The 16,059-nt window shown below is 34.9% G+C and overlaps 1 protein-coding gene across 1 annotated transcript in view; it reads right to left on the reverse strand.

The window, feature by feature from the left end:
- Positions 1–16,059, reverse strand: part of CDH8 (cadherin 8) — a 397,524-nt gene that overhangs the window by 70,562 nt on the left and 310,903 nt on the right. Inside the window, exon 9 of the mRNA XM_069548935.1 lies at positions 1,860–1,981. Within this exon, the coding sequence (XP_069405036.1) occupies positions 1,860–1,981 (122 nt within the window). The remainder of the gene's footprint in view (positions 1–1,859; positions 1,982–16,059) is intronic.

The following is a 16,059-nucleotide window of genomic DNA, read 5'->3' on the forward strand; positions in this document are numbered from 1 at the left end:
CCTGCATAGGAAAGGTGATGAAACAGTGTATTTTTTTCCTGAGGATTAAAAACTGATGATGAATCATTAAAACCTTGGAAACAGTCAAAATCCACAGGGTAAACCTCCATATTTCAGGAGGTCTAAAGGCATGCATGTCAATATCACAAGTGAAGCCAATGTGGAATTTTTGAAATATCAATGCCATTGACTCTCTGAACTTGTGTGATGAGTTTTGCATGAACAATGTAGTTTTATTTAAAGTCTAAAGCATTTGACAGTTTCTGTATGATCAAAAATGTCTGACATAACTCTGTGATTGTCTACATCACCCAGCAACAATCTGGTCCACATAACCATATTCTTGAAAACTGACCTTGCGTGTATTTTGACCAAACTCTCTCCATCAACTCCATTCACCAACTTTAGCTAAATGATATTTACTGCCATGTATATATACTCCATCCTCAGAGGATCACAAATAAAAACACTCAAAGGATAAGACAAGTAAAGGGCAATTCAACACGATGAGATTAAGAAATGCTGAAACTAATGTTAGAGTAGTATTTTAAAAAAGAAGTTCCCTTTGGCATTTCCCTGCTGAAGGTAAATATTTTGATTATAACATATATGATGCCTAGTATTTAAAACTGATTTTATTATTAAAATGTTCATGTGCATACACATGTACTTGTGTCGTCTTTTAGTGGATGGAAACAATGCTAATCCTTCAGACAGAGGAGAATAGTCTGGGGAAAATGTCCACTGTTTTATAGGGGAGCAGCAACTTGATCTTCTGTAATAAGTACATAAAACTATAGAGCCACAGTGCTATTCCCTTCTTAGGTGGAAAAAATCTGACTCTTGTCAGGTAAACGCTTGGCAAATAGTAAGTTGCATTCCTAACACCCACATGAGGCACAAGAATAGTTGGATTAACAACTCCAATGTCATGCTGTCAGCTGCTGTTTATTTAAATTAAAATGTCACCATCCAGAAATAAATTAGGAAGTTGAAAAAACGATAAATTTCTTAAACATACAGTACTTTGGCACCTGTTCAAATAAATCTATTACATTTGTGGTTTTTTTCGAACTTTACATAGACTATTTCCATTATGACATTCAGAGTATAGCAGGTTTTGTTTCTGTTGTTGTTCTTTCTTAACTCTCTCCCTCTCTCCCACCGTCTACCTCCTTTCCTGCCTCCCTCTCCGCTACATTCTCCCCTTTCCTTCTCCCCTCCTTCCCTCCTTTCCTTCCTTTCTTCCTCCCTCCCTGTCTCTCTCTGTGTCGCCATTGTCTTATCTATGCTAATAAGAGAGGTTAAAAAAAAGTTTCATCAATACACATCAATACACAATTATCAGATGCTTTACTTGCATGTTAAAAACATGTTGTTTGTCTTATGTCTATCTAAATATAGCTACACCTAACAGATTTAAAAATGCACTTCCTACAACTGGTCTTCCTAGGGTTCCATTATTATGTGTTATTCCTACCTTTGATATGAAACTAACATGCCTTCCCCATGGGCTTTTTCCCCCTTCACTTCCTGTCATTTGAAGGCTTAACATTTTGGCCCCATTACTCTAAGACCTCCCCTGTGATCATCCCTATCCCGAGATATTTTAAGCTCTTTTTTGGCTCCAGGTTCATGGCACCACGGGCCATTTCTTTTCAGGAGCCAATTTGGTCATAAGTCAGAAGAGAATAACATCTTGGAAAGAAAAATACTCTCTCTCTTTTCCCATGTGGATGATTCTTGCCTATGACTTTGCAGGTTGTAAATGATTCAAATGCACACTATAATGCAGGTTAATCAAATATGAGACAGTGGTATACAAACATATTCAGCATTAACAACATGGAGATATTTACTTGGCCGGGTTTTCCATTTTCACATAAAAATGCCTCATATTCGGATGCGAATTCAGGGGCGTTGTCATTGACATCCAGCACTTTAATAGCAACAGGTACTCGGGATATCTGACTGTGGTTCCCTATGGGAAGGAAAAAATAACATCAGCATTGAGGATACTGCATTTTAACGTGCAACTCAACTTTCTTCTCGAAAGCCTGTGTGTCTGTTTTAACTTCCCTTAATTAGGGTGTTTTCAACATGGTGATTATGGAATCTGACCATTCAGTAAGGAAAAATAGCAAGTGCTTGGCTGCTTTAAAAATAAAGTATAAATTACTAAACACCATTTGTTGGAGCTTAGCTTGACAGACTCTCTCTGAACAAATTAAAAGAGGCTTCCTAGATGAAGAAAGCTTTATTTTATTGATAAAGCTCATTGTATGAAAGGAAAAAGAATTCTAAGATTTATCTCTTTGTTTATCTTGGGTAGAACACAGCCAATTTTTGCACTACTACATGTTTGACTGACTATAAACATCAAAACCCCAAAAAAGACTAGAACCACATTAACTGTTGAGAAGGTATCTTTAATAATGATAAAGGGGATAATCTTAAAGATAGGGACTCATATCTTATATGAATTTTATTTTGTACTAAAAATTGACCTTGGGATCTTTTTGGATTAGATAAGCCAAGTTATTTTAATATTGTCATTTTCATAAAGATTTTCATCAGTGTAAACAGATAATAATCTTTTAATCTTTCCATGTCAATTCCAGTAGCATGGAACTTAATGCATAATCCTTAATCTTTAAGTCTTTAAATTTAAAAAGTTATATGCAGACACACACACAAACATGCATGCACAGAAATAAGGTTCATTAATACATTGCTAACCTGGCCACATGATAATTTTTTTATTTGAGATAAATGCAATACTGTTTGACTCTGACTGTACCATGTAATAATCTTTTGATCATGCATAAATTACACAGAATGTATTGAAAAATGGAGAATTATTTGTGTTTCTGTGGCACTGAATATTTATAAGCAAGTCAAGAGAAGATAGATCTTTAGCTTTTGAATATGAAGAAATAGACTTGTATTTGATATATCAAACTCTTCTTTCTGACAGCTGATTAAATTTTGACCTCTGAAACTTTCAAATATTCATTTTTTCCATTAAATATAAAAGTATTTTAAAGCACATGCCAAATAATCAGAGCCATGTTACAAATTTATAGTTGGTTAACCCCACATGCTACAAGATTTGAATTGGGTTAACTATCATGGCTATTCACCAATATGCTAATTTGATTAACTATGGATGGATGAACATCATCCTTTGGAATTCCAACCACTAAGTAACTTCCCCAAAATCACCCCAGTAGCCTCAAATGTCTCACCTCTACTACTCCTTTTTCTTTTACTCTATTATGTCTGATGAATTAACTCATTCCCATTCAGAGGGGATGCATGCAGCTCCCCGCTTCAATGTAAGGGAAAGTTTTTGTAGCATGTGACCCTAAGACAAGAAACTTACACTGTTCCTTTTATCTACGAGAATCAGGTAGATGAATGAGTTATAAGGTATTTGCAATAAGGTCTGATTATATCCTTAAAGATGTACCTCTCTTTTCTAGTCTGACCATGAGCTCAAGAGCAGTTGCTGAAGTATAGAGAGGAATCTAGTGTTTGCAGGAGACAAGTAGTTTTGGTGCCCCATCTCTGTCTTCCACTACCAGTGTGATTCTGAAAATGATATTTAACCTCATTTTATTTCTGAGGAAACTGAAACTCAGTACCTTGACACTGTAGTTATAGAACTGTTACATACACTATATGAGAAAACGTTAGAAGTGCTCAGATCGTAGCAGGTGCCTAGTCAGGAGTATCTTATAGCCTTTATGTTTTATCAGTGGAAGTATCAGCGCTGTCCACATTCAGTGTGCACTATGTCCAGTACAAGGTATTTCTTAGAATCGTTTCATTCAGTCCTCACCAAGGAGCTGTGAAACAGATAATGTGATGTGGAGATGGATGCTCAAATGGCTTCATGTCTTTACCAATACATATCAATTTAAAATTAACTCCAAGACTCCAAAATCGAGTTTTGACCTTCCAAACATGAAGGTATTATATCAATGAAGTTTAAAACAAAATATATTTTGTTTCTTTGTAAGGTAACTAATCATTGTCATTTCTTCAAGAATGCATATAGACTTGCTGTATTTATTTCAAGTTTGACTCAAGTTTGAGTACCAATATAAAAATCAAGCCGGCTAAATCTAATGGGTTGTGCCATCTGATATTCTCAGAACTGCACTAATAATCAGCCAGCCTCTCTGTGAAACTAAACAATTTAAATTCTGTATTTTTCTTTATACTTCTATTTCACCCTAGCAAAGCCTCTTTACTTGATTAATTTTATTTTGTAATTCTCTGTATTTCAACCTTGAGAACTATTGCTTATTTATTTATATACCAATCATTTCTTCCTTGCCACATTTTTAGACCAACGTTTGTATATATAAATGATTAGAGGATCCTTCTATTATGCTTTAGTCTTATTAACCATTCAGTTCATAAACAGATGATGATCAACGCAGACTTGAACAGTGAGTAATAGGTGCGTTGTCTTAGAAGACTATATAAGTACAAGAAAAAGCTATCATACTCTTTAAACATGATTTTGCTCCTAGAGAAGTGAAGAAAATGCTGATCTTATCAAGTTAGATTCACTGAAAATTGTTAATGGGGAAAGTCTACTAAATGTGATATTTTTGCCTTCCCTCTTATGCCTTGTATACACACACACACACTTCAAAGGCAAACATGAATATAAAGATTTTACTCTCACTATTTTGGCAGAAGGATAATCATGTCAAGGCACATATTCTTCTCTTTTCTTAATGTCACATTTGTAATGAATGTAGTTATCTCGTAGATCTAAATGGCTAGCAGGTGGTAAAACTCAAGCATAGAGGATAGGGAATCTCTATAAGCTTCTTTTTGAGATAACTCTCAACATTAAAGTGATATATGGTTTCCTCTGATTGTAAGATCCGGAACAAGGTAGGTGTTTAACTATCCAGGGGCCCAGATCCCTAGAACAATACCATCTGATTTTGTTTTTGTTGTTAAAAGTAATACAGGTTTGGGAGCTATCACTTAATACTGTTCAAGATCACAAGCATATGATCATTGGCAAGTCACTGAAATATTTTTGGATGAGATTACAATTTTAAAAGTTAGCAGTAAGCTTTCTGACAAGAGAAGTTATGGTTTAAATTGTTTTCTTAAATGTATGAATGTCCCAGACACTTTGAATATTTCTAGAAACTGCTAAAACAAACAGGAAAACAAAAAAAATATGCGTGCATGCTCAGTCTCTTCACTCATGTCCAGCTCTTTGTGACCCCATGGACTGTACCCCACTAGGCTCCTCTGCCCATGGGATTTCCCAGGCAAGAATACTGGAGTGGGTTACCATGCCCTCCTCCAGGGGATCTTCCTGACTCAGGGATTGAACCCATGTCTCCTGCAGCCCCTACATTGCAGGCAGATTCTTTACCACTGAGCTGTCTGGGAAGCCCCAATAAAATATAACAATAAAATAGTGCTATATATCCCCCAAATATCCCCAAATGTGTTATCATTATCTATATTAGATGAACGTGCATGATTGAAATTATTTCATCTTATCATAATTTTCGACACAAGTGTCATATTTACATGCTGAAGATTCACTTTTATCTAAATTAATGAAATGATGGGAGTTCAAATTTTAAAGATATTATAGAGCAATAAAATTAATTAGATATGCTTCTAAGGAAATTATTCATGTCCTTTGTGACTGGCCCCCAAATGTTTGCCTTTCATCTGATACACAAACATTAAATATAGAGATATTATAATTAGAAACTTGATTAGCATTCATTAAAGATTAATTTTCTAAACACAGGAGATGTGACAAAGTGGTCTGGAAGGGAAAGCCCATTTCAATTGGCCACAAAAGTCAACTCTTTTCACAAATGATGGAAAAAGGCTGAAATGGCACCTGGTATAAACAATTCCTTGACTTCTACCATTTGAATCTTAGTGACTTTCTGTCACCTCTCTGTCACATAGCCTCATGAATTGCCCATTAATTTTGCCCTTTTATAATCAAAGGTAATGGAATACTGCCAAGTCTACGTTACTTGGGAATTTGCTTCTAACTAGTTTCCACAAGCTGCTGTTTTTGCAGGCATCAACTGAAATAAACAGCCTCTCCTTTCCAGGCTATAAGAGAGAAAAAATAATTTGACAAATTTAGATATACTGGTGGGCTCAATAAATAATTCTTGAGCCTTCCACGAGTAGAAGGGTGGAAGGCATGAGCAGTAAATTACAGTCAACAGGGGGAATGCAAAATAAGAGAATTTATAATTGAATAGGGATGAGAGGAATGGTGGGTTTATAAAATAGGATGATTTGAATTGAATATATGATAGAAAAGATAGCATCTTAGGAAAGTTAAAATAAAACTGATGGAAGTTTCCAAAAAGATTTTGGAAAATAATTTCAATAGTGAATTTAGGCTCTCTGGTGACTAAGGAAAAAAGTTTTCAATGCACATTTTGCCCATAAATAGTGTGATTATTTCTAAATCACTAGTCATGGTTTATTAATCCATATATTATTAAACAGCATAGAAACGAGGTGAAATAGAATTAACCAGCGGACACCAACAGGGTACAAAAGCTGTTGGGAATTTTTTTTAAATTTTTATTGGACAAATATATCACTTGTATGTGGAATCTAATTAAAAATGGTACAGATAAACTTATTTACAAAACAGAAACAGACTCACAGATGTAGAAAACAATCTTATGGTTATCAGGGGGGTAAAAGGGGAAAGGAATAAATTGGGAGATTGGGTCTGACATATACATACATATATAAAATAGATAACTAATAAGGACCCAATAAGCCCAGGAAACTCTACCCAATATTCTGTTGGGAATATTTTTGATAGGTTTGTCTCTTTACAGTATTATTTTTATGCATTATCCTTTCACTATCATAGCAACTGTATGGATGCATCAGTTAAAACACAACCTATTATTTCCCTCAAATACATACCGAGAAATTTCAGCATCAAGGGAACCAGTTGAACACCAGAATTTTTACAATTTTTGATTATGTGATTGTGAAAATTCCAGCAGACCAGGCTGTAAAGAGAAGTCATTCTGTTTTATTCCTCAAAATCCCTTTCATATTTAGAACAGTTTCCAACTAAATGAGAACTTTAATCAGATGGTGGCTTTGGTATCAAATAAACAAAGCTTGTAAGGTACAGCTTTTGTATGAACCCAGTAGTAGCTCTCGGAAGAAAGGTGGGGAAATGCTTTCTTTCACTGTGAAAGTTGTGGAGTTAGACATATTTGAAAATGCCTTAAACTCTCCAGAGAAAACAACTCTTAAATGGTGACTTTGGTTCAAGTCCTCACTGACCCCTGTCTGTGTTCCCTACTGACTGTGAAAATGCTTGCTGTTTGGCGCCAGCATTTTCAAATGTTCTCTAAAAGGGGAGAAAATGTGTAGGGCTCTTATTTATTACATTCATCTTAAGTGAACCTACATGTACTGGAGTCCTTGACAAGCCCTCACTCTACCTTCTCCTACACTCTATAATGAACCTTCAATGTCCTTATTTCGGCTCACAAGAGTTGAAGTCCTAAAGAGTATGGTAGGCACATTTATGGTGGTAAAATTCTATGGAAAAAATTTAGAGCCATTAAAGTAAGGACTGATGTTATGAACCTCTCAGATACTATGAGTTTATGAAATGTAAAGCTTTAACAGTCACATTCTATATAAAGGCAACCTTAACGGCAGTTTATAAATGAGAAATTAGTACTAACGGGAACAGAACTATTACATTTTCCATTTTTATATTAATATGTTATATAATACTTTGCTGCTGTGTGCTTAGTCACTCAGTCATGTCTGACTCTGTGACCCCAAGGACCCTCTGTCCATGGGGATTCTCCAGGCAAAAATACTGGAGTGGGTTGCCATGCCCTCCTCTAGGGGTTATATAATACTGCCTACTCTTACTAGTCTTATTTTCATTAACATTCTACTTTAACTTAAAATTTACAAATATGCATTATTTGCCAAACTTTTTCCCAAGATCTTTTTTTAAAAAAATTATTTATTTTTAATTGAAGGATAATTTCTTTATTGTGTTGGTTTCTGACAAATATCAACATGAATCAACCATACGTATACATATGTCCCCTCCTTCTTGAAACTCCCTCCCACTTCCTTCCACATTCCACCCCTCTAGGTTGTTAGAGAGCCCTGGTTTGAGTTCCCTGAGTCACACAACAAATTTCCATTGGCTCTCTATTTTACATATGGTTATGTAAAATAACCTGTGTTACTGTGCTACTCTCTGTTACTCTCTCCTTACAATGCCCCCTCTCCTTGCCCCCTGCCCCAACCTCTATGTCCATAAGTCTGTTCTCTATGTCTGTTTCTCCCCCGCTGCCCTATAAATAAGTTCATCCATACCATCTTTCTAGATTCCATTTATATGTGTTAATATATGATATTTGTTTTTCTCTTATAATAGGCTCTAGTTTCATCCACCTCATCAGACTTGACTCAAATGTGTTTCTTTCTATGGCTGAGTAATATTCCATTGTGTACATGTACCACAGCTGCTTTATCCATTCATATGTCTATGGACATCTAGGTTGCTTCCATGTCTTAGCTATTGTAATCAGTGCTGCAGTGAACATTGGGTTACATGTGTCTTTTTCAATTTTGGTTTCCTCAGGGTATATGCTTCAGAGTGGGATTGCTGGGCCATATGGTGGTTTTATTCCTAGTATTTTAAGGAATCCCTATACTATCATCCATAGCAGCTTTATAAATTTATATTATCACCAACAGTGCAAGAGGGTTCCCTTTTCTCCACACCCTCTCCAGCATTTATTGTTTGTAGATTTCTTTATGATGGCCATTCTGATTGGTATGAGGTGATATCTCTTTGTAGTTTTGATTTGTATTTCTCTAATAATGAATGATGTTGAGCATGTTTTCATGTTTATTAGCCATGCGTATGTCTTCTTTGGAGAAACGTCTGCTTAGGTCTTTTGCCCACTTTTTTATTGTGTTGTCTGTTTTTCTGGCATTGAGCTGATTGTATATTTTTGAGATTAATCCTCTATCAGTTTCATTTTCATTTGATATTATTTTTTCCCATTCTGATGGTTGTCTTTCACCTTATTTATTGTTTCCTTTGCTATGCAAAAGCATATGCTTAATTAGGTCCCATTGGTTAATTTTTGATTTTACTTCCATTACTCTAGGAGATGGGTCATAGAGGATCTTGTCATGATTTATGTCATAGAGTGCTCTGCCTATGTTTTCTTCTAAGAGTTTTATGGTTTCTGGGCTTATATTTAGCTCTTTAATGCATTTGGAGTTTTATTTTTGTGTAGGGTGTTAGGAAGTGTTCTAATTTCATTCTTTTAAACAGAGCTGTCCAGTTTTCCCAGCAGCACTTATTAAATAGACTATCTTTGCCCATTGTATATTTTTGCCTCCTTTGTCAAAGGTAAGGTACCCATATGTGTGTGGATTTATCTCTGGGCTTTCTGTCTTGTTCCATTGGTCTATATTTCAGTTTTGTGCCAGTGCCATACTGACAAGACCTTTTTTTTTTTTTTTTGATAATAAGTCTCCTTCTAGAATTCTGAGTTGGATTTACATAAACCAGTGATTCATCTTTTATGATTTCTGGGTATTTTTAAAGATTAAGATAACACTGGCTTATAACATTATATAAACCTCATGCATACAACATTAGAGTTCAAGTGCAGTGTACACTAATGTGCTTCCCAAGATACTTTTAACTCTTTGTCTGCTTATCAGTTTGTTTCTATTTGTTGTCTGTATTATTTTGCGTTGTGTGTGTGTATGCATACACATTTTACGTGTTTGTTTTATGTACACCTCTCTTTTTTACTGTGTACTACTCCTGCTGAATTTGTGACTGGAAAATATCGACTCCCTCCTTTCACAGCCCTAAGTGCATGTTTAAATCCTTCTTATACATCTCATCTTTTTTCATACTATAAGAGGCGAGGAATCAAAGTTTTGTAATGAGTTTATTATGCCTTACATCTCCTTTAGTAATCTAAGTCTTTGCAAAGTCTCTAATTCTACTCTGGCAACAAAAATTGCATTATGCTTCCATTACTAAATCTTCACTGTTTTTTTTTTTCCCTCCCTTATTATTTTAAATAGGATTGATTCAAAATTATTGGAACTGAATTTCTTGGGATTATTCTCATAATGCAATTCAATTTAAATCCTTTATATATTAGAACCTTAATAATGGAGACTCACACTTTCAGAGGAATATAGATTTATCTAATATTCAGTTTAAATGCTTATTCAACAGCAGCTTACAGTAACAATTGTACATGCACACATAAACACGCACATTTTATCGGAGAAGAAAACTATTATTGTCAACAACCCAGCATGTACTGCATGGTCTGTTATGTACCGTCTCTTTGAGGTTTGTTGGGTTACCATGAAGACATTATTTTCTTAAGTGGGAATTTGCTTTCAGGGTATCTAAGACTTAAATTTATATTAGTCACATATCAGAGCAGGTAGTAAAGAAATATCCATCTGTGAATATCCAGTGTGCCTAGAAATCATGTGAACTTTAGTCACCTTGCCCATATTAGTCAAAGCCAGGAAGCGGTAAAGCTGAAATACTAGTCCAGAGCAGTTTCATCAATAAGTAAAAAACAAACACACAGAAACAAACAAAACCAATTCCCCACAGGCTCTCTTTTAGCATAGCACTTGTAAAAGACAAACTTACAATATCATACTTATAAGATGGACTATTTCCCAAATAGTACACCAACCTAATAAACTAATAATATCAAAGAAAGGTGTGATGATTCCATTAACATGAAATTTTTGTTAGTAAATTTATCTTTAGAAATATATGTTTTAGTTATTTGGGTAATTTCCTTACATTTTTAGTGTGAGATCAACTTTTATATTTGAAGTAAGCCATGAAAACAATCAACTGTATAAATCTCAAGATTTTATTCCAGTGTATTTTTGTAAGATGAACATACCCCATGTAACCATCACTCAGATCAAGATATCCAGCATAACTAGCATCCCAAAAGGTTCCATGTACCCCTTCTAGGTCATTATGCCCTTCAAGATAACCTGTGCTCTGTTTCTGTTTAAAATGTATTATTGTTATTATGATGTTGGCTGCCCTGGGTCTTTGTCACTGTGCGCAGGCTTTCTCTAGTTGCAGGGGAGTTAGTCTCCTCTCTAGTCACAGTGCATGGACTTCTCATCGTGTTGGCCTCTCGCTGTGGAGCATTGGCTCTAAGCATGCAAACTTATGTAGTTGCAGCTCATGGCCTTGAGTGTGTGGGCTTAGTAGTTGTGGGGCATGTAGGATCTTCCCAGACCAGGAACTGAACCCATGTCCCCTGCATTGGCAGTCAGATTCTTACCCAATGGACCAACAGAGAAGTCCTACTCTGTTTCTGAACCATATATTAGTTTGCCTTCTTCAGAACATTATAAAGTACACACTTTTGTATCTGACTTCTTTAGCTCGATATATTATTTGTAAGTCCATTCATGAGACTGTAGGCAGTTCACTCTTTTTCATTCTTTGGACAAGAATTTCATTGTATACATATACCACAATTTATTCATTTATCCTCTTACTGGTAAATATTTGGGGTGTTTTAGTTTCATGCTATTCTGAAATGTGCTGCTATAAATATTTTGTGTATTTCTGTTGATGCATAAATACATGGATTCCAGTATGTAACATACTAAAGAAGAGAGTGGAAGATTATAGAATATGGTCCCTTTCAATTTTAGCATAAGCTTCCAAATATTTTTCTAATGTGGATGTGCCAGTTTACACTCTGACTACAATGCATAGAAGTTCAAGCTGCTGCATGTCTTTAAGACACATGGAAAAGTCAATTACTTATTATTCATTTTTAATTTTAGCCATTGCAGAGATGTATAGTTATATTTCAATTTCCTCTCATTTTAATATTAATATCTTGATGATTTGATGTTAAAGACATATTATGCTTACTGGCCACTTGGATATATTCTTGTGTGAATGATCTGTTCCACTTTTTGTCATGTTTTAATTGGGTTGTCTTTGTTTTTCTAATAGATAGCCATACTATATATTAAGGATATGTGTCCTTTGCTAGATATGAGTATCACAATAGCCTTGCCTAGTCTCTGGGTTAATTTTTCACTCTTAATAGTAACTTTTGATGAGCATAAATTCTTAATTAATAAAGTTGAATTAATCAATCTTCATTCCTATCAACTTTAATACTTTTTGCAATGTATTCACTAATTATGCAAATAATTAATGCAAATTATGCAAATAATCCAGAATTTGAATATTATTATATTTTAGAAGATATAACTTTTCTCACATTTACATCTCTGATTTCTCTGAAGATTATTAAAACTGATGGTCTGAGTTAAAGGCCAAGGTTCAATTTTATCCACTCATGTATCCCCAGTTCACAATCAACAGTATTGTAAGTTCATCTGTCATATCTCTATCATAAATCAGTTGAGTATTTTTGTACAGACTTGTTCCTGGAATTCTCCTTTCTCTTTGTGTCTTTTTCTATCTTTATGCTCATCAGTTCAGTTCAGTTCAGTTCAGTCGCTCAGTCGTGTCCGACTCTTTGTGACCCCATGAGTCGCAGCACGCCAGGCCTCCCTATCCAAAACCAGCTCCCACTGTTCACTCAGACTCACGTCCATTGAGTCAGTGATGCCATCCAGCCATCTCATCCTCTGTCGTCCCCTTCTCCTCCTGCCCCCAATCCCTCCCAGCATCAGAGTCTTTTCCAATGAGTCAACTCTTCGCATGAGGTGGCCAAAGTACTGGAGTTTCAGCTTTAGCATCATTCCTTCCAAAGAAATTCCATGGCTAATCTCCTTCAGAATGGACTGGTTGGATCTCCTTGCAGTCCAAGGGGCTCTCAAGAGTCTTCTCCAACCACTCCTCTTTTATTAACTCTTTGTAATACATCTTATATAGTTGTTATGAATATAATAAGCTCAACAATTTTTCTTTTAAAATATTTCCTTCATTGTTTTTCCCTTTACTTTTTATTTTATAAATTCTAGTGTTATTTGCCAAACTGTGAGCATCCACACACACATATACACACATACACAGCTGCTGGGATATTGATTGATATCACAAAGAGTCTACAAATAAATTTAAAGAGGATTGACATCTTTTACACTTGAATCTCCAAATCATGAAGTATGTTATATTTCATTTATTTAAATCAGTTTCCCAGGTGGCTCTAGTAGTAAAGAACCTGCCTGCAAATGCAGAAGATGTAAGAGACATGGGTTTGATCCCTATGTCAGGAAGATCTCCTGGAGGAGAGCATGGCAACCTATACCAGTATTCTTGCCTGGAGAATCCCCATGGACAGAGGAGTCTGGATGGCTACAGTCCATAGAATCTCAAAGAGTTGGACACAACCGAAGCAACTGAACATAATTTCTCTCTGTAATGTTCTATAGTTTTCTGTTTAGAAGTCTTATACTTCATTCATTAGGTTTTGTCATAATTTAGTTGAAGTCTTTTTACTATTATAAGAAGTATCTTTATTTTCTGAGTGGTGGTGGTGTTATTTTAAATCATATTTTTATTTTCTAACTCTAACAAGCATGCAAATTTTGCTTATTATTTGTTAATAAATTAACTTTGATTTTTTCATTTTTGTGTACTCAATCACGTTGTCTCTGAATAGTGACAACTTTATTTCTTCCTTTCCAACATTTATATTTTAGTTTCTCATTTCCAATCTCAGGAAGAAAGCTTTCAATATATTACCCATTAGGTCTGTTATTTGCTGTTTGTTTTCTGTAGCTATCCTTTATCAGATTAAGTTCTCTTCTATTTCTAGTGTGCAGAAAGCTTTTTCATGAACAAGAGATGAATATATAACATTTTCTACATCTGTTGAGAATGATCATATGTTTTCTCTTCTCTTCCCTCAGTACTTTAATTCACATTAATAGATTTTCAAAAGTTATCATCTGTTCTTATATTCCCTGTGTAATATTATATATTAGTGGTTTTGATTTGCTAATATGTTACTAGCATATGCTAATATGTTTATGAGAAGCAGGCTATTAATTCTATTTTCTTGTAATACTCTAGTCAAGTTTTAGCATTAAGATTATGCTGGCTTCATGACATAAGCTGGAAAATGCTCCCTCTTTTACTTTTCTCTGATAAAGTTTGTGTCAGGCTCATTTGGGCATGATGAGTCATGTGTTAAGAATTAGTAATTATGGATTCAGTTGAGAAAATGATAGACATATTTTTCTTTTTCTTACATATGCCAGCACCAAGCACATTTTTCAACTTATTCGTCCATCTCATATATATTTTAATCCTTATTCCATAACTATATTAATAATGTTCAGTTATTTTTTAATATCTATAGAATCTATAATGAAGTCCCCATTGCCATTTTTTTCTATGCCCCATGCAGTGGAAGTGCTGAGTCCTAACCATTGAACCAGCAGAGAATTCCGTGTCATTTCTGATACTGGCTACTTGTACCTTTATTATTTTTTCTTACAATATTTTATCAGCTTTATTTACCTTTGCAAATAAACAGTTTTTGCCTTTGTTGAATTTCAGGACTGTATATTTGTATTCAATTTCATTACATTCTATCCTATATTTATTTTCACCTTGCTACTGGTTTCTAATTTTCTGTTCACTTTGAGCCTTTTTGAAGTGGATGCTTAGATCATTGATTTTGCGCATTTATTCTTTTCTAATACAGACATTTAAGGCTAATTTCTCTCTAGGCACTGTGTTAGCTGTGTTTCACAAGTTTGTCATGTCATTATTTTCTTATCATTCATTTTTCAAGTGTGCTAATTCTCTTTGTGATTTTATTCTGTTTTCCAGTCATTTAGAGATGCACGGCTTAATTTCCAATACTTGGGATAATTTCAGACAGAGTTTTTTGTTATTTATCTCTAGTTTAATTCCACTGTGTTAAGAAAGTGTACTCTGCTTTGAGTGCTGAGACTTGATTTATGGCCTAATTTTGGCTATGTTGGGTAAATGTTTCAAGTGTGTTTGGCAGTTATCACATTTTTATAATTTTCAAGACCAGTGTTTATATACATTTCAACTGGACAAGTTCACTAATCATGATATTCAAATACTTTCTATCCTTAGTCATTTCTTATTTACTTGTTTGATTGGTAGAGAGTTGTAGGATAAAATTTTCATCTACAAGTGTTGACTTGTCTATTTCATCATTTGTATATGTCATTTTTTTTTTTTGCTTTATGTACTTGGCAAACATCTTATTATTATGTATATATAACTTTAGAATTTTTATATCTTCCTTCCTGTTGAATGTAATTATTTATCATTATGAAAAATGTCTCTTCATCTTTGGTAATATTTCTTTCTCCTTAGTCTATAGCTGAACTATTTCGGTTTTAATTTGCATAGATCTTCTTACAATCATTTGCTTTTATGTGTTCTTATACTTGAGGCTGGTTTCTGATAAAAAGAGCTTCCCTGGTGGCTTAGACGGTAAAGAATCTGCCTGCAATGCTGAGACCCAGGTTTGATTCCTGGATCAGGAAGATCCCCTGGAGAAGGGGATGACAACCCACTCCACTATTTTTGCCTGGAAAATCCCATGGATAGATGAGCCTTGCAGGCTACAGTCCACGGGGTTGCAAAGAGTCAGACATGACTGAGCAACTAACACTTTCACTTTATGATAAAAAAAAAAAAAAAGATTTGAAAATTGATGCTTTTTCCCCCACTCTGACAAAGAACTCTGACACTTAACTGAAGTGTGTAGTTTATTTATAGGCATCTTCCCTGGTGGCTCAGACAGTAAAATATTTGCCTGCAATGCAGGAGAACCGGGTTTGATCCCTGGATTGGGAAGATCCTTGGAGAAGGGAATGGCTCCCCTTCAGTATTCTTGCCTGGAGTATTTCATTAGTGTGATTTTATATGTGGGTTTTAATTTCTTGTCATTGCTGTTTAGTTGCTAAGTCATGTCCAACTCTTTTGTGACCCCATGGACCATAGCCCACCAGGCT

This window comes from Ovis canadensis, chromosome 14 (genome assembly GCF_042477335.2).
Source record: "Ovis canadensis isolate MfBH-ARS-UI-01 breed Bighorn chromosome 14, ARS-UI_OviCan_v2, whole genome shotgun sequence".
NCBI classification, from domain to species: Eukaryota; Metazoa; Chordata; class Mammalia; order Artiodactyla; family Bovidae; genus Ovis; species Ovis canadensis.